Source organism: Akebia trifoliata, chromosome 1 (assembly GCF_017979445.1).
Source record: "Akebia trifoliata isolate Shusen 1 chromosome 1, ASM1797944v1, whole genome shotgun sequence".
NCBI classification, from domain to species: Eukaryota; Viridiplantae; Streptophyta; class Magnoliopsida; order Ranunculales; family Lardizabalaceae; genus Akebia; species Akebia trifoliata.
Genome location: NC_141375.1, coordinates 36,047,320 through 36,073,116, shown reverse-complemented (window position 1 = coordinate 36,073,116; position 25,797 = coordinate 36,047,320). Strand labels below are relative to the sequence as shown.

At 35.3% G+C, this 25,797-nt stretch overlaps 3 protein-coding genes and 1 pseudogene across 4 annotated transcripts; 1 reads left to right on the top strand and 3 right to left on the bottom strand.

Annotated features, from left to right (window-relative positions):
- The first annotated feature begins 651 nt into the window (after positions 1-651).
- LOC147412204 (17.3 kDa class II heat shock protein-like) lies at positions 652-1,475 on the top strand. Its single transcript, XM_086457569.1, has one exon. The coding sequence runs from the start codon at positions 807-809 to the stop codon at positions 1,278-1,280; it is 474 nt and encodes a 157-aa protein (XP_086313695.1). The 5' UTR covers positions 652-806; the 3' UTR covers positions 1,281-1,475.
- On the bottom strand, positions 1,186-6,160 carry LOC147412203 (protein PLASTID MOVEMENT IMPAIRED 1-RELATED 1-like). Its single transcript, XM_086457557.1, is given in 3 exon segments — positions 1,186-3,717; positions 3,844-6,058; positions 6,061-6,160. Coding segments are annotated over 3 exon segments (3,474 nt in total). The 3' UTR covers positions 1,186-2,558.
- Positions 6,161-11,837: 5,677 nt separating this feature from the next.
- LOC147412202 ((S)-coclaurine N-methyltransferase-like) lies at positions 11,838-22,621 on the bottom strand (annotated as a pseudogene). Its single transcript, XR_015182572.1, has 10 exons — positions 22,483-22,621; positions 20,824-20,896; positions 17,027-17,207; positions 15,737-15,845; positions 14,306-14,530; positions 13,908-14,007; positions 13,688-13,797; positions 13,006-13,096; positions 12,770-12,828; positions 11,838-12,429 (listed from the first exon to the last, which is right to left on the bottom strand). The product of XR_015182572.1 is annotated as a (S)-coclaurine N-methyltransferase-like (transcript).
- LOC147412201 (uncharacterized) lies at positions 21,796-24,377 on the bottom strand. Its single transcript, XM_086457535.1, has one exon. The coding sequence runs from the start codon at positions 24,270-24,272 to the stop codon at positions 22,488-22,490; it is 1,785 nt and encodes a 594-aa protein (XP_086313661.1). The 5' UTR covers positions 24,273-24,377; the 3' UTR covers positions 21,796-22,487.
- Between the last annotated feature and the right edge of the window lie 1,420 nt (positions 24,378-25,797).

Genomic DNA, 25,797 nt, shown 5'->3' with positions numbered 1-25,797 from the left:
ATCTCAAGTCCTTAGCCCTCGTCCATTCCCATCTGTCCTGTTCACTTTCGTTGTGAGGACACGAGTGTAAGAGATCAAGGAAAGATATCACATCAGTTATCTCCCAATCATTAAAGCTTCTCCTGAATCCCAAATCCCAAGTGGAAGTGAACTCATTGTGAATCAAACACTGTTGAATCGAGCAGTTCTTTTTTGTAGAACAGGCGTACAAGGACTTTCATGTGGACTTTGGATTTTGGTGGACTTTTTGATTGGAGTGGAAAATGAATTTTCATTTTCATGTGCAATCAAACATACCCTAAATGCACTTCCAATCAACATTTAACTACAATCTCCCAAAACTATATTCTAGAAAGAAAGAAAAAAAAATTACCCACATATTTTGGATAGAAAAAATCTTGAAGGTTGAAGATGAGGGCATTTAAGTCGTTTTATATTAGTCTATTAAAAAAGACTGGTCAAGGGAAGATACCATCAATTTGAAACACAGGGGTATCTCGAATATTCACCAAAATGTGGAGGGGTACGTACAAATTAGACAAAAGAAAAAAGAAAAGTATCAGAATTTCGAAACTTCCACGATCTTCTCGACGTTTGTAGAAGTAACAAACGAACCTCCTGGAACTCGAACCTTGCGAAACCTCTGTTTCTCCATTTTTTTTTTCTCTTTCCAGAAATTTCCATTCGATACTTATATACACCACCCTTGCCTCCATTTCCTCTCACAGAGAAATCAAACTAACAAACAGAAATCGAAGGAAAAAAAAAAAACAATCTCTAAATATCTCATTGTCTGCGAAAGCAAAATGGATGTGAGGTTTGTGGGTTTAGACTCTCATCCCATGTTCTCGGCATTGCAGCAGATGCTGGATGTCTCAGATGAAGCAGAAAAATCACTAAACGCTCCGACACGAACATATGTTCGAGACGCAAAGGCAATGGCTACAACACCAGCGGATGTGAAAGAGTACCCGAATTCGTACGTGTTTATAATTGACATGCCTGGTCTCAAATCTGGGGAAATCAAGGTTCAGGTGGAGGAAGACAATGTGCTTGTGATCAGTGGAGAACGAAAGAGGGAGGAAGAGAAAGAAGGGGGAAAGTATGTGAGGATGGAGAGGAGGGTGGGCAAGTTCATGAGGAAATTTGCTCTTCCGGAGAACGCTAATACTAATAAGATATCGGCTGTGTGTCAGGATGGAGTTCTCACTGTAACTGTTGAGAAATTGCCCCCACCAGAGCCCAAGAAGCCTAAGACTATTGAGGTGAAGATTGCTTAGATTTGGGGTCTTTTTCTAGTGTTTGTTGATCTGGCTTTTCTTGTCTTTTCTTTTATATTTCTGTGTGTTTTTTGAGTTGTTTTGAGAGCAAGTACGGCTGTAGTCAGCTGTGGATCATTGATCAGATTGTAGTTGCTTCAGCTTATGTGGTATGACGTCTTCCTTTTTTAATTAATAATTGGTGTGGATTGAGAATTGTGCTTTGTGTTGCAAAATATGACAAAACCAGAGCCGGTTTCTGAAAATGACAACTTTAAAATAAAATGTGATTTTATTTCACAGTGGGTAACAGACCTAGCGATCGAATTGAGTGTTGAATATTAGATAACAAGGGGTCAGATCAATGACAAGTAGGCACACATGATCTCTGGGGGCCCGGTCTTGGGCTTCTGGAGGATTCCTAACTTACTGTGTGCCTGGCATTTCCTTACAAGATGAGCAATGGTGGGTTGTAGATCCGTGCACCCTGGAAATGGTCATTTTGGAATCAAATTCTGTGTACTTTGAGCCTCTCATCTCAAATCATTGATAAAAATTCATTAAAAATGAGTATGAAGATGCAGAGCTTTTGTGTGATCAAGCAGTGGATGAAAATGTCTGAAAGGTCTATTATTTGTACCAAATTATCAAATTTCTAGGAAATGGGTATGTCTGAGGACCTGATTCACTTTGCATGTTCTTATCATTCAACAAAGGCACCCCACGAAAGTATGGTTGACGGCTGGCATGATCAAATTCACGAATCCTACTAAGAGGAACACTTGCATCAAGAGTGATTACAAACTTTAATTGGTCTAATCACCGAAATATGGTCTGATCACTCATTTGCTTTGATAAAATACCGAACCCATAAACATGGGGGGGGGGAAAAAAAAAAAAATCAGCAACATTATTTAAGGTTGCAATCAGAGATGCAACAATTCAAATTTTAACACATTTCATTTACTAGGATGGTAATTACAAGCTAAAAAATTGCACCAAAGTAATCACTGCTTGCATTTGTGCTCCCATGTCAAGTAAGATTTCTACAGAAACAAACAGTAAAACTATTTACCTTTAATTGCTTGGATGGACAATGTGAATTCATTGTATGGAAAGCCAATTCAACGGGAAGTTTCACACTCAAATCCCTTTGTTGTTGTCCACTCCTTGTGATCGACTTGAATATATTGCAGCAGAAATCCCATTCCAAAGAAGGAAGACTATATCTTTGCCATGCTGAAGATGGGTTCAATGCAAAACAGTTCCATTTAAAAGGGTTTGAAATATATGGACAACTCAGCACAATCTAATGGTTTGATTTGGTAATATGACATTGGGGTTCCGTATGTGTGGGTTCAATGCAGCCAACTCTTTCCATTTTGTTCCAGTGCCATGAACACGAGATGAGATGCTCCACAAGGTATCACCAGGTTGAACAGTCGTCACTTGGGACGGTGATTTTGCGATGGGCTTTGACTTCATAAATGGATTCTTATTGTTCTTCCCCATGCCAGTAGCTAGCAACCAGCGAGACCCAGACTGCTGTTGAGTCGTAGTACCCCAAAGCTTCTTCTTGCCAGGTTCGGTTTTCAGACCTGCAACATGAACTTCGGTGATTTTGAACTTAGGAATGCCTTCATCCTCCTCTTTCTTCTCTTCTTTCACCTCATTTTTTGCATCCTCCTTAACAACTGGTTCAGGCTCGTCATCTTCTTCACTGTTGTTCCTTTTTTCTGAAACTGTACTATATATTTTGGGTTTGGGTGGAACAAAAACTCTCTCTACCTGAATTAGAGAAAGCATTGGGGTGCCAACGGGCTCATAGTTCCGTAAGGGATCACGAAGCTGCACCATTAGTGCTACCGTGAAATTATTACCCAACAGACCACACCTTTTACCAGGGCCTCTGCCCCTTCTTTTGTCTCGCTTCCACCCTCCACTAGACAAATCCATGGAAGTAGCGTGATGGGCTGCAAGGATCTTTGAAGTCCGCTCACTGATTTGATCTTCTTCATCAACTATTCCAGCATCCAACCTCATCCACTCATCCAGAGTTATTGATAGACCCATTAATCCATCGATATCATCGCCGCTGTCTTTGATGTCCAACAGCTGCAATCCTCCAGCTCCCTCCAAGCCGAGAGACCCAGTAATGTTGGCACTCTTTCCTTCAAGAGCTGAAACTTCCCCAATCGCTTGAGGACTTATGTTTGAAGGTGCATCCTCATCGGACATACCAGACTGTATTCTCAAACCTTCTATTGAGAGGGCTTCAATCTTATCCATTGCTAACGGAGCAAGGTCTTCTAGAGATACGTATTCCGAGCCTGTCTCCAAGCTTAATGAGCTTGAATTAAAGTTACTAGACCTGTGCCCAGATGAACCTCCCTTATCTTTCCTTCTCCGACCAAATGCATCTTGCCCAATCTTTGAATCATGCTGCATCAAAATCTGTCTGTAATAAGAAAAGAAGAATCAAAAGGATATTGTTAAATCAAGAAGAATAAAATCAGAAGATGAAAAAGGACAAGTACTTCAAACTTGATTGTGAAAAGATAGCCAAAACTCTGAGCTCACAAACCTCTCCTCAGGTGCCCCCAGACAAGGTGCAGCTTCCCATGCCATTTGTTGCATTGTCTTCCCAGTAATATCTTCTAAAGGCATCAACTTTTTAGCTTGCATAGAAAGCTTTTCAATTCCAACTGAGGCCAAACACTGTAATATCTCCATTATCCCGGAACCCATTTCTGCAGGAACCACAACAGGATTGGAAACCTGCATGATCAGGTTCCCACTATTCTTCGCACTACTGAAAAGTGAGGGATTCATTGACCGCAAGAATCCTCCATCCTTTGTTTGAACAAAGGGACCCAAACCATCACAAATAGGAGGTAATTCAAGGGGGTCTTCAGGTGGGAGATCAATAGGACTTCCAAATCCATCAGCACTGTTAGGTGGTGAACACCGAAAGGCCTTCTCATTCAAGCCCCATTCTCGCATTAAAGCTTCTGTCTCCAAGTCTTCTAACACTTTAGCACGAGTTTTAGTCTTCATCGCCTGTGCCTCTCTCTGGTGCTCTGCCTCAGTAGCTTGAACAACAGATGACAACTCAAAGTCCTCAGAACTGCCCCCACAACCAGACCCATTTGGAGCATCATAAGCAATTTCTGCCTCCTCCACCTTGCCAATATCAAAATCAAAGATGCTGTTTCCGAAAGCAAGAGAATCCTTTTCAAACTGTCTCAACAGGCGCTCTCTTGGAGATTCAGGATCACTATCTGAACTCAAGCCAAATGGACTATGCTCTATCCCAAGCATACTTAAGAATTCACTTGCGACAGATTCAGTAGCAACATCCACACTAGGGGATTTGCTCACCATACTTGCTTTGTAATTCGATCCAATCTCAATCTGTTTCACGGGCTCAGTAAACTCACTTTTAACTTGAGGAGAGATCAGCTCTACTGGCTCAAAATTTGACAGGCTCTCTAAAACAGAGTCAAATTCCTCCAAGACAGACTCTTCGGTGAAAATGTCATTTTCTTTGGAATTGCTGTCATCCAGGGAAAACACTCCACTACAGCTACCTAACACATCATCCTGGGGTTCAGGCTTCATGTTCTCTTCGAGGCCTACACCACCATCCTTGATAATTTCATCAAACTCTGCAGTTTCTACTCCAGTACCATCCACAGTCTTCACAGATTCTTCTTCCAGTTCCACTAGCCTCTCTGTGGACATTTCTATCCCTTGCTCTATTACAGAAAATTCACCATCTTCACACTCGTTTTCAGAATTTTCTTTCCCAGATTCAGTAAATACACACGCCTTTGGTTTGAGAAACTCAACATGTTCAGAGAATACTTCGAAATCAGGCTTAGAATAAGTGGAAGTACCCATTTCTTCTTCATAAAGTTTCTGCTGCAGCGACGAAACCGAACTAGAAAAATCCGACCTTGAACTTGGCAAAACTTCGTGAAGTATTTTTACATCTTCAATGGATCGAGAATGGACAAGAGATCGCTGATTAGGTATACCTGAAAGGCTTCCAGTGCGTCGAAGCACTTTCCGACCATCACTTGGATCAAAACCAGCCACAGCTTTTGTCATACTTGGTCTATTTTGCTTCAAGTTCAAAAGTTCAGGAGCATTCCTGCTACCACGGGATTCAACTGGGTTGTCCCCTATAACCAAAAACCCGAAACTAACATTAAGAATAGCACCTTTTGCTCTTCCTGAAAGCTTAAAGCTTGTCGTCCATTTACCCGAACTCTTCTCCTCCTCCAATTCCTCCAAAGTAAGGGGAAGCAACCTTGTGAGATCAATCCGATGCTTCCCAAGATCAAGATCAGGATCACCAATCATTGACGCATATAGCAAGAAGTATCTTGCCTCATACTTTGCCGAGTGGTGGGAACCATTTCGACTACCATAGACGGAACACGTATGCGTTAATGTTTCTTCAAATTCCGCCAGTCCTAGGAAAGCCTTAGCAGGGCGGGTCTGCAACCCAATCTCCCTCCTCTTCCAGTGGACACAGAGACTGGTACCATTAAGACTCGATGGCAATCCTTCGATCGAATGGGCTTGAAGAGAGAAACAGCAATTAAACTTACGGTTACGAATATGGGACAAAGCTTTCAACGGTTTCCAATTCCATATCGACGACTTCTTGTCCTTTTGAGATGGGTCTTCCTTGACAACTCCGGGCTTTGAATTCGATCTTGGAGCAGAAAAATGGGGCTTTCCAGCAGATGTGGATCGAACATCAGAGCTAGAAACCAAACCCTTTGAAGTTTTTTGTTCAAGTAAAGGGCTTGGCCTAGCGCCTCAATCTCTTGCAACAATCGCCCATCCCCACCATTTTTCTTCCCAGATTCGACCTTCCCCAACATCATCTCTTCAATATAAAAATATAAAAAAAAACCATAATTTTTAATCAGATTAACGACGAACGAAATTTGAGCATATTTTCATCACAAAAATCCCGCTTAACAACTCTACTTTCTTCCTTGTTTTTGGTTGATTCATAAAATAAATAAAACAAAAACATGAAAAAATTCTAGGTCAAGCAACATAACCCTAACATCATATATTCATTAACGACCAAAAAAAAACCCTAATCACAAAATAACCAAACAAAAAATCAGTTTGCTTGTTCTTACCAGTATTTGAATTCTTCGTCCTTGTGCAGGAAAAAAACGAAAGAACCCTAGATTACTGGCTCATTTCATAGTTTTTGTCTTCTGAGCTCGAAAAAAATAATAATTTGAGGACGAAATATAGCTCGAAATCGTAAACAGAAATGAGTTTCGGTGTTTTAGGCCGAATTTTCCTCGGAGTCTATCTGTCCCTTCAACATCATGACCTTGCTGTCTTTGGGCAAATATACAAGAAACAGAAATGTGATACAAATGTTTTGTCTTTCTTGTGTTCGAATTTCGAAATGTTTGTTAGGGGAGCCTTGCAAGGTTGGAACTTTTTTAAAAAAAATAGATGCTTTACTTATAAAACCAAACTACATAACACATTCAAAATAAAATATAGTTAATAAGTCAATTATAAATAATTGATAAAATAAAATATAGTTAATAAGTCAATTATGAATAATTGATAAAGTTTCAGTAAAAGTTTATAAGAAACACTTACAATTCCAATGATTATGATCAACTTTCTGGAAAGGGTATATAATAACAATGCACTTTATTAATTAAAAAAATAATAATTTATTACAAAAAAATCAATTCGAGATTTCACAAAATTTTAGATCGACCAATCACATGAATCCATGTTTATTGAGGACATCCTCAATTTGCAAATCTACCTCATTGGGCATCATGCTATTGGTGTTGGGATTTTGTGAAATCCTAAATTGATTTTTTTTTTTTCAAAAGCATTCCATTTTCTAACACCCTTCCCCCAACCCCAAGCCCTACACACACCCACACGTAAAAATTTATCATCTTCTAATTCTTTTATTTATTCAATTTCATCTTAAATTCATTGGCTTCAATTTTGTAAAGAAATTCTTTGATTTTTCTACTTTAAAAAAAATATTTTCTTTAGGTTTTGAAACATATTCAACTTTGTCTTCTATCTATTAATTTCAACCTCTAAAAGAAAATCCTTCAATTTATCTTCCTAAAAAATTTATTATCTTCAAGCTCTAAAACTTACTCAACTTTGTATTCATCTATCAACTTCAATCTCTTATAGAAAATACTTTGGATTTTACGTATTAATATACATATGTCATCTTTATAAGTATGAGATCATTATAATTATTTCACTATATAATAATGTTATAGGCTGTTCTAAGTATTATAATTTCAATACTCACATCTAATAAGACTCGTCATGGTTTTTAAACTCGTTTGAGACCGAGACGTATCGTCCGAGTTAACTCGGTATCGGAGTTGAATAAGACCAACTCACAAAGTCATTTTTTGACCGAGATTTAGGACTCACGTTCATTTTTTTTTTGGTCTCACGAAACGTTTCAAAACGTATTAGAAAACTCGTCTGAGACGACTTGATATCGGCCCTGGACGAGACGAGATGCGAAACCAAGTTTTAAAACCATGATACTCATTGCTATAAGTACAATAGTCACCGTTTAACTTCAATCTCTTATAGAAATTCTTTTTTAATCCAAAAATCTTTCGTCTTCTATTAACCCAAAAATCTTATATTAGTAATGAGGAAAAAGGTTGAAGCAAAATGAACAGTGTTACAAAATTTTAATTCGAGTCATTTGAGTCAACTTGAAAGTTTTCAACTTAATTAACTCAATTTGGCAGGCATTTATTTTAATCAAGTCAAGTTTTTCGAGTTTTAGAATTAAGGTTTTTTTATTATAATCATATTTATAAATTAAAATTAAAATACGATGAAAAAAAAAGAAAAAAGAAATAGAAACCCCCTACAGTTGAATTGATTCATATATGAAATAATTTTATAGAATTTGTATATAATATTGCCTATTTTATCATATAAGAGTCCAGAGATTTCCTTCACATCCACATGCCCTATCCTATATGTTTTTGAAATTCTAACGGATATTCCCTCCTGTGGAAGCTGTGTGTGTCTGTTCTTTCTATTTTGAATTTGAGTTTTGAAATTTTAAAACATTATCCTTTGCTTTTATCTCCCAACAAGATATATATGTTTACTCATATCCTTCCAAACACATTTCATTATTGATTATTGTAGATCCCACCATGGTTTTATTAAAAAAACCCCCTTTTTTTTAGATCGGATTGGCAGGCGTTTGAGTACAATTTGATTTGATCTACCTGATTTGACGTTGGCAAGGGAAATTTTCAAACTCGTAATTTCAATCTTAACTAGAAAAAATTAGGGTGTACTACATTGCAATATTTGGTGTCATCAAACAGGGAAAATAGATAGGCTATTTATGATCAAAACAGGTGTTTCCATTTATATATTTATTTATTAACGGTGCCTAGTTAAAGAAAAAGAGTCCTGATAATATAACTTGATGGGTGGTATACTCAATCGACTCCCCCCGGGTTCTCTTTTTATGGAGAATTGCAATTGTGTATCTCAAGGTGTACATATCTACGATTCTCGAACTTGTTTACATTAGGGAGTCAATTGAGCCACCTGACGAGTCATTTTATCACGACTTGAAGAAAAATGAAGTTCAATTAGGAGTTCTGATAAACTAACTCCCCCACGTGACATACTCAATGGACTTCCCTAACATGAGGTAGGCTAGAATCATAGACTTTATGCCTGGGATACATGGGTGATGATTAAACCTCTGGTTTCAAATCAAAATATTTATTTTATATATTTCTAAAGAAAAAAAAAACCAACCAAAGCTTATTACATTTTATTTATTAACACTTCTCGAATTGAAATAGATGTAACATCCAATGACATGTTCCAAGCATGGCTCAAGAGGACAATCAAAACTTGTGTCCTCCCCTTTGTAAACCGTATTTTATTTAATAATAAACACTAGTTCAGCCATTGTTTTAAAAGTCTTTCAAATCGATCACTTGTAAATTGCTTTGGATAACTCAAATAATATGTATTATAAATATTTAAAATATATTTTTTAATATTTTCAAATAAATAATTTTTTTTTTTTTTTAAATTTTTTGTTCTGGGCCAAAAAAATGATATATGTCCTTGAAGTGTTGAATAACTCAATCGTCCTTCTAATCTGAATTAGTGATTTGAGTACATGAGTTGTCCTTGACGGGTAGGTTCCATCCTCTTCAAAATTTAATTGTGTCAAGTTTTGAGTGAACTTGATAAGTTTTAAACTATAAAGAACTTTTTTGTACACAGAAAAATTAAAATCATAATTTTACAAAATCTTAGATTGACCAATAATAGGACACCAAGTGAATGGAAGATTTTCCTAACGTGAGTATTTTATAAATCAGGGATTCCCTTAGTACTTGATGCATTCTAAGATTGGTTAATTCATGTTCTGTGAAATCCCTAAAGAAGATTGGAAATTTATTCGTTTCTTTCTTTTAGATGCAGATTACATAACCTTAATAGGATTTAAATAGAGGAAAGATATTGAAAGATAAGATCCAATCGATCCTACATAGGCATGTAATCTTGTCTAATGTTATCTCATCTAATTCAAATCTTCATGAGATGATATGGTATATTACAATACACCTTATTACAATGCACTACATCATAATACTTTAACAATCCCATATTGACTTTTCAGTGCGCAATTGTTTTTTTTTCAAAACTATGGGTTCAACTAGTATTGAGAAAACCATGTAGGTTAGAGATCTTTTTCTTTTTGGAAGATCTTTATATATAGATTTCTTACTATACTTAGGATAGTTAGTAGATATAGGATCTTATTATAAAGATTTTCTAAGCATTCTATAGAACCTCTTTATCTGTATAAGTAAGAGACTCTCTTGGCGGAGTAGTAACAGAAACAACAATTGTATTACAAGAATGGGTATTTTCAAGAGTAGTAATCTTGCCTTGGACCTCTCTCTGGTGGTAGTACTGATAATGGTGTCGTGCGGGTGTTTCTCCATTGCCAGTGGACATGACATTTTCCCCAACTTAAATGAAAGACATGTGTATGTGAAGAACAATATATCTGTGAATACACCAATGGCAATCCATTGTAAATCGGGAGATGACGATCTGGGTGAACATATTATCAATTACCAGCAGAGTTACACCTGGCAATTTCACATAAATTTTTGGGATACGACGTTGTTTTGGTGCAAAATGGCATGGAGGAACACAAGTGGGCAAGTCGTAAATGGAAGTTTTGATATATATAATGCTAAAAGGGATGAAGATAGGTGTCATGATAACTGCCTCTGGTCTGCTGAACAGGATGGTGTGTATTTTTTCTCACCGAGTGATAATGCTTATTTGAAGATATATAATTGGACAATGTGAGGAGTCCTTGGAAAATCTGTTGTTGTGATTTTCATAAAATAAATAAAAAGCTTAATTTGATGGATATGTTTCTTTGTTATTTTTATTATTTCTTCAAAAATATCTAATAGTTATGTACATCCGAGTTATATATATATATATAATGGGACTAATACATGGAGACAGAAAAGAGAGATTAATCAACTTCAAAGTTTCATCTAAATATATTTAAAATAGATTTGCTCACCCTTCCATGCCACAAATTGTTTTTAAGATGCAATGAAACTCAAATCTTTATTACTATATAATCTCAGCTTAGGCATAATCCGATTATAGCCCAAACATGCTTATTAGAATTAATAGATATCCCCCAAAATAATTATCTAAATCAGTAATTTTCTCTCTCTTGATTGCTTGAATTTTTCATGACTTAAACCCATTTGAGATACTAAATTTATAGGCTTCAATGTGTCCCTCAACATGTAGCCATTCTGTTGGACCAAATTAAATTAATGAAATGCTGTTCAATCCAGATTATTAAATTGTTTCATGAAAAATGAATAGTTGATGAGAACAAATTGATTCAATTCATTCCAATGGATAAATATGATCTACAAGCCAACCATTGTAGTGAGAGGTGGCTAATAGTAAAGGACAAAGCTCTGATCTCCCGTAAAATGTGAGACTAAATATCAGAGAGAAAAAAAACCAGATTACTTAACTTTTCCAAAATTTTGAAGTTCTCACCAAAATATTTTCCACCTAATATTTTTATTTTTTTCTACTTATTCCCCAAGATACACAACTAACCTATACTAAACATTTTTTGAAATATTACTTTTATTTTAAAATAATTCATTAAAAGTAAATTTAATTAATTAAACTAAAAAAATCTCTCTCTCTCTCTCTCTCACCCAACATTGTTTGGACATGATAACAATATCCCTCAAAAAATTTAGATGACATTTTATTAAAGTTGGTAACTTTTACATTAGGAAATTTTTTTATCTTTGTAGGGATTATACATTCATGACCAACCTGTTTTAGGGTTTCTAAGATACATTTTTCAATTTTCTGAAAGGAGGTGAGATTTTCAAGAAAATAATGAAAAGATTTCATCATCGCGGGTGCGGGTAGACATAGGTAATATAAATGTTTATTCTATCTTTTGATCATTATGATACTTTTTTTTACATGGAGATTGTTACAGCAACCAAGATTGAGAATCTACCTAAATATGTAGAGATTATATGACTGGACAACATAATTATAGAGATAATCTGATAATGTGGGTTGTCTTTCGATTCCTTACATGCGTAGGCATGTCAATCCATGTGACCTCATGTGACATTGTCAACCACCAACGCAACAACAATCACAAGCATTAACTCTATGTACCTTCATTTTATCTGGGCCGGGTTGAAGGAACCAAGTTCATCAGATTACAGTTGCACCAACCAAATAAAAAAAGTAACAAAATTTGTACCTTAGAAAAGAGGACACATTATAATATATCAAGAGCCATATATAGCTCACTCTAATTAATTAAAGTTATATAGATAGGAATTATTTTTTCTTGAAGAGAACTTGGGAGATCATCCATTCTTCACCATTATTATATCCGAATAACTCCATTCCACTCATGCAGAAAAGTCTCCAAAAGTTGACCAATTTCTTTGCTTCCTCCATGCTTCCCGAGAATGATGCCATAATTTCCTCCACTGCACCTATGTTAGAATCTATTCTCTTCAACCACTCCTCACTGCAAAAACAAATATTCAAGTCTAAAGTCATACATTATCATAACCACGAAATTGAGATTGATTTTTGGTAGATTATCCCGTTGTTAAGGCTGTCAATGGATCGGGCTCAAATTGGCACCAATCAAATAAGGGCCTGATCGGACCTGAAATTGATATCATAAGAATCAGAACAGGGCTTTTTTTTTTAATCGGATCGCAATATTATAATCGAAATCCGATGCAATAACAATTGGATCAGGATCGAATTGGGATCAAATCTGATTTGATATGTGCATAATATAAAGAGAACTTTCTATTGAATATATAATGTGTGTGTAAATTATTTCTTGTCGTTCATACTGGCAACGAGCAAAATGTTTTCCACTCAGAGTCCAATGCTTTACAATCGAAACATCATCCTGCCAAGCATGAAAAAAATTATAAAATCAAGCATTATTCTCCTCTATATGTTTGTTACATATGAAGTTGGTAGAAATGCAAGTTGATGCATTAATTTTAGTGAAATTTTAAGTTGTACAAGTCAACACATAAGCTACTATTTTAATTTAGTTTTAATTAAATTCTGGACAACATACCTGAAAATAAAGAAGAAATGAAGCTGATGGTATGGTTAGAGTCCCAGCAGGGAATATGTACTGAGTGTACCAATCATCTTCATCAAGAGACCGTACAAACCCTTGGCACAAAATGGCACACATAATCAGGCATATTGTCAATGTTTCATGTGCCCTCTCTCCCCCTCCACCTAAGGCTGTCAATAATATCAGCCGAGCTTTGGCATGAATCGGCTTTGGATGGTGTTACCAGGCCCATTTAGCAAGGCCTGATCCATATATAGAGCCAAGGTTGGGCTGGGGCTTGGGAGCTATTACAACTATATTTATCTTTATATATGATAAAAATATGTTTGATATCTGGTCCCAAACACAATGTGAAAAAAGCTCAAATTTGATGGCCCAGGGACTTCGAAATTCAAAAAATTCAACGTACCAAGATTGGCAACGAATTTTTCATTGTCAATTTTTGTTTTCGATGGGCTGAAACTGTCAAATTAAATGAAGGATGGGGGAAATTCAATGGCAGCTCTAAGCCGTCGAATCTGGGGACATCAAGAATTTTGACATCCCTAGACCGTCAAAATTCAGTTGGCCTTGCCCCGTCAAAATTTTCTGTCAAATTTTCCAGTTTTCAAATAGTGAAAACCAGCTAAATTACCTTGAAAATAATATATATATATATATAAAGGATGATCATACCTCATACTGGTAAGCCAAGGTCTTATGGCAGACATGCTCTACATAAAGAAAGTCATCTTGTTTCATCCATTTGGATATCTACCTAAAAAATAGTTCATAGTTCTTCATGTGCTGTACAAAGAAAGTAAATTAACTTCGATCAATTTAATTCAAGTATGTGTTAATGTTTGCCTACAAGAATCAAGAAGGGAATATTCTATATGGGAATATTCTATATGTACCTCGATCAATTCGACAGCGAATATGTGATCGAAGGTGTCCTCCATTTCGAGAAGGCATATGTCTGCTAATATGATCTTGACATTTGACAATTTGAACTTCCTGTGGGAAGAAAGTAGAGAGATTATATGCTCAAATTAATAATCACAGTTTCCATAAGCAAGATATATGAGCAATAAACTCTATTTTACGAATTGTTAAATTACGGTCCAAATTATATTTTAGTTATTTAAAAAAGAAATTCATTGAATAATTTTTCATTCTTTTAGTTATAAAATTAGTGGTCCATAATTACTAGGTGAAGGCGGGTTTTAACACTAGGTGGTGGTATCAATGTACCAAGACTTTAAACAACTTAAATTATGATAATGAAGGTGGCGTCTTCCCAAATTAGACTTACTTGCACTTCTCTTCTATGAACTCTTTCTGTGACACAGAGTGGGTAATCGTTGTAACATGGCAACTTGTGTATTTGTGTGCAATATGTAAAGTCAAAGCTCCCATCCCGCACCCTAGATCGAGGATGCTCTGCCCATCTTTTATTTGAGCCCTCTCCAAGTATAAATCCATCATTGCTATCTCAGTCTCGTCTAACGACATCGCTTCATTCTTAAAATAAGAACAGCTGTAAAAGAAAAGAAAAAAATTGAACGTTTTGTTAATTTCTAATCAAAGTTAAAATAACTAAATAACACGGGGGGCTGTCATGGATTGGGTCCGATAAGATCAGTTGGACTTTTAATGTGATCATAATATTATGATCCAAATACAAGTAGATAACATTCTGATGAGAATCTTATTTGATATAGAAAATATAAATAAACTTCAAATATATTTTTCTAAAATACATAATATATTTTACTCAATTTCTCACATTTTATGACATCGGGATACATATGGTTCATCCATAACAACTATTAAATTGGATCTTTATTTGAAGCCTAAATCTATTATCCAAGTCCGAACATATCGGAGAGATCAGATTTCTAGTTTGGTCTGATTCATCAACTGCCCTACCCAAATAAACATTCAAAATTTTCAAAGTTGCCATCTTTGACCTTTGGTCTCGACAATGTCTGGTAAAATAGTGAAATGAGATTTTGCTTTAAAATTTTTATTTTAACCATTTTTTAAATTTCAAATTTAGAGGGGATAATTTTAATCAGATTTTGTCTATAGAGATATATAAGAAAAAGTGATCAACTTTTGATGAATTTATGATTCTAGCTCATTATTCATTTTAATTACCAAAATGTGAATGATAACTAATTAAGAAGTTTTTAAAGTGACTATTTTGCAGGTTTAAAGCCACAATTTGACTTTAAACTAACGAAATTATCACTTTAAATCTGTGAAATTGTCACTTTGTTCTGAATTTTGTTTTTTTGACAAAAACGTAATTGTTCACGTTTTGATGATTAAAATGAACAGTGAGTCGGAATCGTAAATAACTCATTTTCAGTTCACAAAATAGTAATTCACCCTTGTCAATATTATCATAGTCAGACAGTTATGAATTCTGTAAATTTGGTTTAATTAGTGCAACTAAGAAGGCAATTAAGTCAAGAAAGGCGTCATATGTGTTTTTTTTTTATTCGCTACATATTTGGAAGTTACAGGACGACCCGAACCTGGCTAATTATGTAAACCGATTCAGATGCGGACTACTTTGGATCCGAATAGTAAACATCCATGGACCACACACACATTAGTCGATCTAAACGTGGATTTGAGAGCTTCTTCGTGGGCTTTTTAAATAAGTCTATGGGTTTGATTTTGGTCCATGAGTAAAAAAAAAAAAAAATGGTTGATGAAAAAGCCAACATGATACCTCGCTTTCATGGTGCCTCCAAGCTTGAGCTGAAGGAAGGAAATGGGAACCGCATACACCTTTGAATCCAACGATTCCATCTCTGTTGTAATACTCATATTCCGAAGAGCTGTGAACAAACATAAAATTACTTTTAAATGATTTTTGCAAAATAGATTATTTGGATATTTTGATAAATATATTAAAGGTTTTATCAGACTTTCAACATTGATTTCATGTCATTGAAATACTCCCAAGGATTATTTTAGGAGTCGTGCTGTGGTGACACAAACATAGACACAAAGGTTACAAAAATGATGTAGTGTCACGTACATTACCGTAGATGCTTTTCTGCGAGATATGAGTAAAAAGCATCTACGGTTATGTGCGTGCCACCACATCATTTTTATCACCATTGTGTCATTCCAGCATTTTCCTTATTTTAGTCATTAAAGAGTAAGGACAATTTCATTGAAAAAGGAGATTGACATCATTTCACACATTGGAAGGAGGCAGTCGCACTATCATTTCTCACTTTTACCCTTTTTGGTTTGAGCCGTGCTGGAGTAACATTGAAATTGACATCGTTTTACACATTACTGATGTGGATGTGTGTATATAATGGTAAATACTTTTCATCAAGACACGAGCAAGAAGCATCTATGGTTTTGCGCACACCAATGTGTGAAACCACGTCAATTTCAATGTCACTCCAGCACAACTTGATTAGAATTTTTGAGTTGGACTTTTCTATTCTCAACTCATGGTTGAATCTCTCTATCAACATGCATGATTGTTGGGATTTGAATAAAAATGCAGATTTCTTTGAGAATAGTTCTAATCTAATAGAAATTAATACACTTTTCTTAGGGATACATTTTTCTTGGGATTCCCTACCATCCCAAGTTGATGAGACTAGCATTTTTCTTTTGCATTTGTAGGCAGTAGTGGGGAGTCCTCGAGTTTTTTTTTTCTTTCTACGAAACAATGGTAATACTTCAAGAAGTGCTTTTTGAGATCAAAAAGTGGTCTCCGAATATGGTGCCAAATGCTACCCAAGTAAGATGGGACCGCTGATAATCTTGATAGGAATCTGCTACTGTAATGAATTCGAGTAAACCATTGCTGGACCAATTCCTGATCAGCTAAGTAGGTCCAAGATTAAAAAATTTATTTAGTTATAATCTTCCCAATAATGATTAAGAACCCTTAGGTCTCACCAACTTCAAAATTTGGCGGGTACCATAAGATATGATCAGATGGAGAGTATTGCAGACTTTCATGTCTAGAGAGAGAGAGAGAGAGACTTACAGTGAACCAGGTGAAAGACTTGAGCTAGTTGTTCTTCATGAGTAGATTTATAACCCCATTTGAGACGCCTTTCTAACTCGAACCTAATGAGCCTTCTGATCTCTTCATCTGGGACTAACCCATGTTCTAAACGCTTCAATAGATCTATTTTTGATTGCTTGGCCTCCGTTGCAATATGAGACTGTGAGAGAGAGAGAGAGAGAGTACTCTAAGTTTGTATATGTGCTTATGGGGAAGAAGGGATGGGGTTAGAATCCAATCTCAATCGTTGGCTGGATCCAAGAGCAGAACTACTCTATGAAGGAGTTGGAAAAGTAATTTTGTGAAGAAAGGACGTTTGACAATCAACTCTGTGAAGTACTGGCAGAAGTACTGTTGTACTAGAAGTCTGTTTGAGAATCATACTGACTTCTCATGACTTCTAAAAAAAAGATCAAATACCCTTATATTATACCAGTTATTGTTTTTTGTCTTTTAGTGTCATAATATGCCTTCAAACTATACTGTTTTTGACATTTTAACTATAAATATTAATATAATATAATATAATATAATTTTTAAATATTAAATATTAATATAATGTGTTTTAAATCCATTATACTCAGAATTTTTAAAAAAATTAACAGACTGCTTTTGACATAATATTAAAAAAAAAATAGACAAACTGTCTTTTAGTGTCATAATATGCCTTCAAACTATATTGTTTTTGACATTTTAATTATAAATATTAATATAATATGTTTAAATCCATTATACTCAAAATTTAAAAATAAAAAATAAATATTAATAAAGGTTTTTTTCATTTGATTTAAAGGCAAATGAATTAGGAATATTTTCATAGAAAATTAATAAAGTTAAGGGTATTTTGGTAAAACAAACCATTAGATTTTGACTCCCCGCAAGATGAGTTTTGAAAATAGGTTTTCTCGACTTCTTCACAAAGAGTAATTTCTTGCTCTTGCGCGGAATAACTCTTCGAAGGAGTTATTTATCCAAACGACTTCTAACTCCCCGCAAGAATCAGAAGTAGCCAAGGAGTCTTATCCAAACGCCTACTAATATTTTCCTTAATTAAGTTTGCCGACAAGACTGAAAATTCATTATCTTGGCCCATCGGAATCTCCAACTTAGTATCTTACACTTATATAATTAATTATATTTGAGTTAGGCGACGTGTGTTTATGACCTTTAATCCAATTCATACTAACCAATTCATCTCAACTTACTGACCAAAACACCCCTTCCCTTCATTTGTGTCCAAAGGTTTTAATATAAACTAGTACTAATCAAATTTTAGTGAGTGGCGCATGCATTTGTAAGTAGTTCACAAAAATTGGGGAATCGAACAAAGTCATTGGCCGGCCTAAAAAAAACAAATTGGTTGGGGGGCATTCATCTTTAACCTGCAAAGGTAGGTCTCCATTCTTAATTTTCAGAGCCATTAAATCAGGGCCAGACTAGAGCCCAAAAAAAATTTTAACCCAGCAAAGTCTGCCCCAATAGTATATTTTTATATACATATATGTATAATTTTATAACAAAAAAAAAAAAAAGAGTAAAACATGTTATTTCGCATATATTTAATCATTTTTCAAATTTGGAATATGAAAAACAATAGGGAAAATTACTTGAATGACCCTGATGGAAGGATTTCTTTCTAAATAGTCCTTGGATTTTGGGTGGAAGTTTGATAGTCGATTTAGTAAACATTTTTATTTCTTCATGGTCACTTATTATTGTTGAGCTCACCGGTTTTTATTTATTGTCAAGTTCACTCAACATTTTTTATTTACTGTCAACCTCACTACTTTTTATTGTTGAATTTGGTGAACTCAATGACGGTAAAATCACCCGTTTTTGTTTTTTGAGTTTTTCCAATTAAATAACATGGAAAGATCAACCAAAAACTTGACATAACGGCTTGTCTAGATGATTTCAAACTAAAAGAATTGAAGAAAAAAAAATCCTAATTTTTTATAGTATTCAAAATGCTTAAAAATGGCTTCTTCTTCCTTCTCAAATCCTTTACATCGGAATGGAGCCTCTAATACTCGATTGGGGTGCCAAATATCCAATTTTTGGATAAAAATGTTGAGTTCAAATGGTTAGGAGACATTTGGCTTTTCAATCATGAGAAATGTGGGAAGTGAGGTTCAGGGACTTAGGCCTTATTCGTTTGAGCTTTAAGAGCTAGCTTTTTTAGTTTTTTTTTGTTTTTAAGTAAAAAAATCAGATAAATGATATTCGTTTGGGTTTTTTTGGTTTTCACGAATTTTAATTGAAGTCCAAAATTAACTCCTAAAAGAAGGTATTTAAGATTTCAAATGATTTTTGTGAGAAGCCAAAAACGTAAAGCGACTCAAATGTAATTACCAAAATGCCCTTCTAGATGTGGTTGTTCAAGTTCTAGGCTTCTATTTCTTCAAGAAGTCACCTTCTGAAACTGGAGCTGGCTTCTGTAAAGAACATACCCCTAATAGAAATAAAAGTTTTACTAAATGGATTGTCAACACAAATCCTAAAACTTAGTAACTAATTATAAAGAAATCCCTTTGCCAAGGTCCTTTAAGTAATTTTTCCAAAACAATATCAAAATGTTCCAAATGATTTTCAAAAATACATGAATTTAATTTTTATTTTAATAAAATATGAAAATCAATCTAAATTCGAATACCCCCACCCCACCCTCTTTGTAGAAACTGATCCCTGATTCCTGAAGTAATCTATACTACATGTACTCAAAGAGCCCAGGTATAGGGAAGTTTCACTGTATATGATGCTAAAAGTGATCAAACAAAGTGTCAAAAGAATTGAGGATGGCTTATACTTTTATTACTCAGATGCTAGCTCGGTCATTTTACCTTAAGTTTTCTTTGGAAATGTGAGAACCTACGACCCAATTTAATACCAATTTAACAATAGGTGGTGTTCGGAAGCCCTAAAGAGAGCCAAACATTTTTTCAATGTATGGGTTAGAGGTTTCAAAATGGGCTGGTTTTTTGTGAGGATGATCTCTATGATGAGAAGATCATCCTCACAAAAAATCAGCCCATTTCGAAACTTCTAACATCATCAGAAGTAGTTTATAAAAATTAGATGGTCCACGATTCTTCAACTTGTAAACTAGGGTTAAAAGTTTCGGAATGAGCTGATTTTTGGTGAGGATAATCTCTTCACCATAGAGATCATCCTCACAAAAAAATCAGTTAATTCTAAAACTTCTAACCCCTATTTTCAAAAATGTTTAACTCTCTTTAGGGCCTCTGAACGCTTCTCTTTAACAATGATACATCAGATCTCTTTAGTGTTTTCTATGTAGACCTTTTACACAATCTATCATGGATCATGAGGGGCTTTCCTCTATTGTCAAACTGGGTAAGAGCTTAAGAGATAGGGCTTCAACGGCCCCAGTTTCATGGGCCATAGACTGGATAGTTTTACCAGACCCGTTTAGTTATTGGGAATGGCCTGATTCATGTTTATGATCTGGCTAGGGTTGGATCTAGTCCCATCATGGCCCAGTAACATATTTGCAGGAATACAAGCCCAAATAATACTTGAAGGTCATTCAAATCCCTCCAGCACCGAGTTATTGAACTTATTAAAAACAGACTTCTGGATAAATAAATATAAATATCTAGACAAAAAAAACAAGAGGCAAAACATCCCCAATTCTTGATATTCTGACAACATCATTTTATTTTCAAATCCCCCTTTCGACAAGTTTTTTGAAATTTCACAAAAAACCAACAAATTTTGATGCCAATCTTGTATCCATGGAAATCCATATCACGTACCTTGATGGGATCCTTTGTTTTTGTGCATAGGCTATGGGGATATTTCATCTTGTGCATTTCACCTTTTAGTAGTCTGCATTTTGCAAAGTAAGACTTTCTAGGATCAACCACGCGCATGTAGGAAGTGAAACATCGAGGGACATAAATTCCTCGAAAAAAATTTCATGGGAAAATTAATTAAAAAAAAAAAAAAAGAATTCCATCATTTTATTGCAGTAAGAAAAATTCAAAAAAATATATTTGCCTAAGTAAAACATTCGATTAATCTTGAGAAAATAACATTGGGTTGGAAAATCATTTTCCTAAGGATATTATTGCTTTGGACTACAATTCAATTTCAAGGAAAACATGTAATCATACAAATGAAATTTACAATTTTTTTTTTACTAGTCATGGGCTATACATTATTCATGACCTAGATATTTCCTAAAAAGTTGTATCATGTTTGTATTCTTGAGAACTTTTTTGTCTTATTTCAAGATGAATAATGATTTTCTTGACACCACCTCAGGATACGTAAAATCATAAATATTGTCTTGCATATCCCTAGGCAAATGATTTATGATTCTGTGATAGGGTACATGTTAGAGGGGGGTGTCAGATGGTCACGACTCTTTCAAAAATGCTATATGTATAATGTATTATATGATAATTGGCCTTTCGCTTCTTAATTCACATGGAAGAAAATTCTAGTCATCAAAGAACAAGAAAAAAAAAACATAGGGCTGAGATGAGAGGATAGACCTAGGTAATCCCCACTCCCTAGAAAAACATCTCCCTAAAAAACCCTTTCTTCCTTATTTGAGATTAGAATAGTCCTCCATGAGAATTATATCACATGCCCATAATAAAATCTCTCCCTCTCAGAGTCCAAATCAAACTCTGCTGTCATTCAATTAAAAAAGTAAATTTCACAACCGTGAATTACACACAAAACCAATTTGTATATTATTAAGAGTATAAAACGTCATCTGCCCAACAAACAAAACAACATAAAATCTTATTATAACCACCTCAAACTACAACCCAAACTCTCACTTTAACAAAATGAATAAAATGGAACTCTAATACCAGTGGAAGAAAAAAAATATCAGAGCCCAAGCCCATTAGCATGCTATGTCTTTATAAACGAATATATGTATATTTTAGAGATATTCAATCAACACAGCCCAGAGAATTACTATTGCCCCACCAACTTTTTGCAATAACTCAACAATCTCTAAACCAAACTTTCAAAGGGTGGGGATTATTTTTATATAAAAAAAGAAATCATCATGCCACCACTTCTTTGCCAAGTAAAATCAATGGGATAAGAGGGAGAAAGGGAAAGAGAAAGAGAAAGAGAAAGAAGAGGAGTTATAGAGAAGAGGTTGAGGAGGGTGATCAAGTTTATAATTCATGAGTTTTCCCTCTGTTTTCTCATCTCTTAGGATTTTGTAAAACATCCCTAGAGTAATTTACAATGGTGAGAAAGATCTGAAAGAAAGAAAGAAAGAAAGAGGAAGAAAGTGAATGAGTGGTAATAGAAGAGAGTGTGTGTCTGTGTGTGGCGAGATGGTAAAATTTTGTTGTGGCTATACATATATATGGTGCGTTATTAAAAAAGATTGGCCTGGCAATAGAAGTTCTCTGAAAAATAACAATAAAAATAAAATGTACCGTGTCTAACTTATAACTGGGCTTGAGCTTGGCCCTAGTACTGAGCCATTGATGCCCAACTCTTGCTTCTCTTTCACAGAATTTACCTTCTCAAGCCTCAAACCAGCCCGGAAACTAGCAATGAAGGTATCAGCCTTAGTGTTAACATCTGGGCTTGGACAGAATACTGATGATACGCTCTCATCTCCACCGTTGATCGTAGATGTAATGTTTGTTGATTCCTCGCTTGATGAAAGATCAACGTGATCTAGATCAGGAGAACTGCCACGAGAGCTATGATTGCTTGGTATCCTAACGTAATCACCACGAACCACGAATTTGAAATCCGTCATTCGGAATGGAGGCGGAGGCGGTGGTGGTGGCATCGGAATCAATGGAGACTGACCGCCGCTGTTCAAATTCTCTTCCTCGTACAAACTGATTATCTTCGTCGGCAATGGAGGTCGTCCGGATCCGATCGGATTTCTCTTCCGGGAATAATCTGTCGGTGGTGTTGATCTTGGTTCCGGCGCCACCGTCGATGGAGGTTTGGTTTGGATCTTCCATTTAGATGATCGTGACGATGATGTTTGCCTTGGTGGTGTTGGAGGTGGTGGCGGTGGCGGTGGTGGAGGAGTTGAAGATGAGAATGAATGAATTCTCTTGCTTTTGTGACCTTTTTTGAATAATTGGTGAAAGACTGAAGATGGAGGCGGCGGTGGAGGAGGTGGTGGTGGTGGAGGTGATGGTGGTGGTCCAGATCCAGAGTGCAAATATGGTAGAGTTTGAAGGATATCATCGTAATTTTCTTTGCTCTTCTGCCTACTCTTCTTCTTCTTTCTCTGATTGTAAATTGAAGCCAAAGTGCTTGCTATGTCCTTAGCTGCACCACCTTTCTTTCTTTCACTTTTGCTACTCTTTTGCTTCGATCCATCCGACAATGGTGGTAGTGGTAGTGGTGGCGGTGGTGGAGGAGACGGCGGCGTGGATGTTGGTGGTGGTAATCGAATTTTGTTGAAATCACTGTTTTCGGCTTTCTCCTTATGTGAAAGAGTTCGAAAAGTGTTCCTCGCTTTCTCCTTATTCTTCGGTGGCGGCGGCGGTGCTGGTGGTGGTGGTGGTGTTGATGAAGGTGGTGGCAGCGATGGCGATGATGTAGATTCTTGAGTTCTAATCACAAAAGTATCAACAGGTATGGTTTTAAAACCTACATCTTTGGTTTCAGATTCCTTTCCATGGCGTGGTCGACGATGAGCATAATTCGATCGAGATTGATAACTATACACATCGTTGTCATCAAAGAATCGCCACTTGTCATCGACCGATACCCAAGACGATTCTTGCCTCAGATCTGGATAAGAGCTGCTACTCCTCCTTAACTTACCCACCATCTTAGAATTATTCGATGATGAATCATTTGAATTATAGATCCCACGATCCGAATATTCGAACCATTGATCTTGGGTTGATTGCTGATGATTCTCTTCTTTTGAATCATTAGTATTTTCATCGACATTGGCACCATCATCGTCTCCCCTTCTACCGAGTAATCCACACAGAATAGCGAATAATACTAACAAGAGATTAAGGCTATCCCAGCTTTTCTTAACCAAATTTGGCCTAAAAAATTGAGAGGTGAGTGAGAAGAAGTAGGGAATTATAATGAAGATGAGAATCAAAGCGGTGATCGGTAATACGACAATCAAGACACCAGAATTGAGAAAGAGTGACGATGGACGACGATGGGTACGACGGTGGGTGGTGGTGCTTTGTAGCCAAAAGGGTGGTGGTGTTTCTCCATCTTCTTCCATGGTTTAGTGGTGGTTATGATAGAGAGATAGATGCTTTTAGAGAACAAAATGAGCTTTTTTTCACTCTCCTCAGCTTTTCTATGGTTAATATGGACTTTATATTATAATAATATGTAATGTATTAAGTTTATATTGTTGGCAAGAGTGTGATGGTAATGATTAATTTTTATGGTGGGCCCTGCTTCCTCTCTTATCAATCCCAACACGAAAAACACGTCTTTTAAGTCACTTTTGTTACTCAATAGGCTTATATTATTTTATTTGCTAATCCCATATTTCGCGCCATTACACAATATATCGATGGTGTACTAATTTTTGAATATTTTGAAAGGAACACTGCTTGCTATATATTAGCATCAGTTTGCAATATAAAATAGTTGATTTGTATTCACGCGTCAGAATGTTTAGATTGAAATATTTCGAAACAAATCAAAATTAGAAGAAGAAAAAATGAAATCTCTCAAAAAAAAAATAAATAAATAAAATTTGCAAAGAATGAGTTAATGTTATAAGATACTGATGTATAATAAATGGTTGTACGAGTTATTTTATATTTTAAGACACTATTTAACATTAGATTGTTAGTGAAAAATCCTAAAATTATCGACTTTTACAAGTGAAAGTATCCATTCCTTTTATTCATTAAAATGAATTAATTAATGACTATAAGAAAACTAAAATGTCATCTTAACCTTGAACTTGGGTCCCCATTGTGTAAGTGTGAATTCAAACGATTGAAATTTACCCTTAAGATAAGTATCTATTTGAGTTATTTTTCTTGAATATGTGCACACCAATATATTATATGTGAGTGCGAGTAGAAACAAAACAAATAATTATATAATAAAAAATAAAAAAAATTGCACAAAACACAAAGGATTTATATGACTAAGACTATGTGCATAATTCACAAATGAATTGCACAAATCACCACATTGTGAAAAAGATTACATTCCTAGAGATATCTAGGCACCCCACGTATCCTCTCACCCTAGAGAACCCATATAATGAATATCCAAAATACATAATTAGAAGATCTTGTCGTAGATCGAATAATATATATACACATATATCCATGGTTTTAAAACTAGTTTTGACGTCTTGTCTGGTCCATGAGCGAGATCAAGTCGTCTCATTCAATAATGAGACAGTGGAGTCCATTTTGTGAAACACACCAAGGTTTAAATGACTCGTCTATCTGTCTCGTTGGTGGATGATATCAAGATAAATCAAATCTCAAACGAAATTTAAAATCATGCATACATCAAATTGATCATAATTAGATTTAAAATTCTAATAAAAATTATCTAATTAATTTTAGATGAATCAAATATTATAAGAACCCAATCCATTGGAAGCCCCAACACAAAGTTTCAATTTAACTATCAAAATTTTGAATTTTGAATCATCTTACCCTATATATATATAACACCCATCATCAAGAGAAAAGAAGAAAAAGAAAACTTTTGTCGAAGACAAAAAGAAAATCGTAAGGATGAGAGCCTAAATTATAAGTTGAACATAT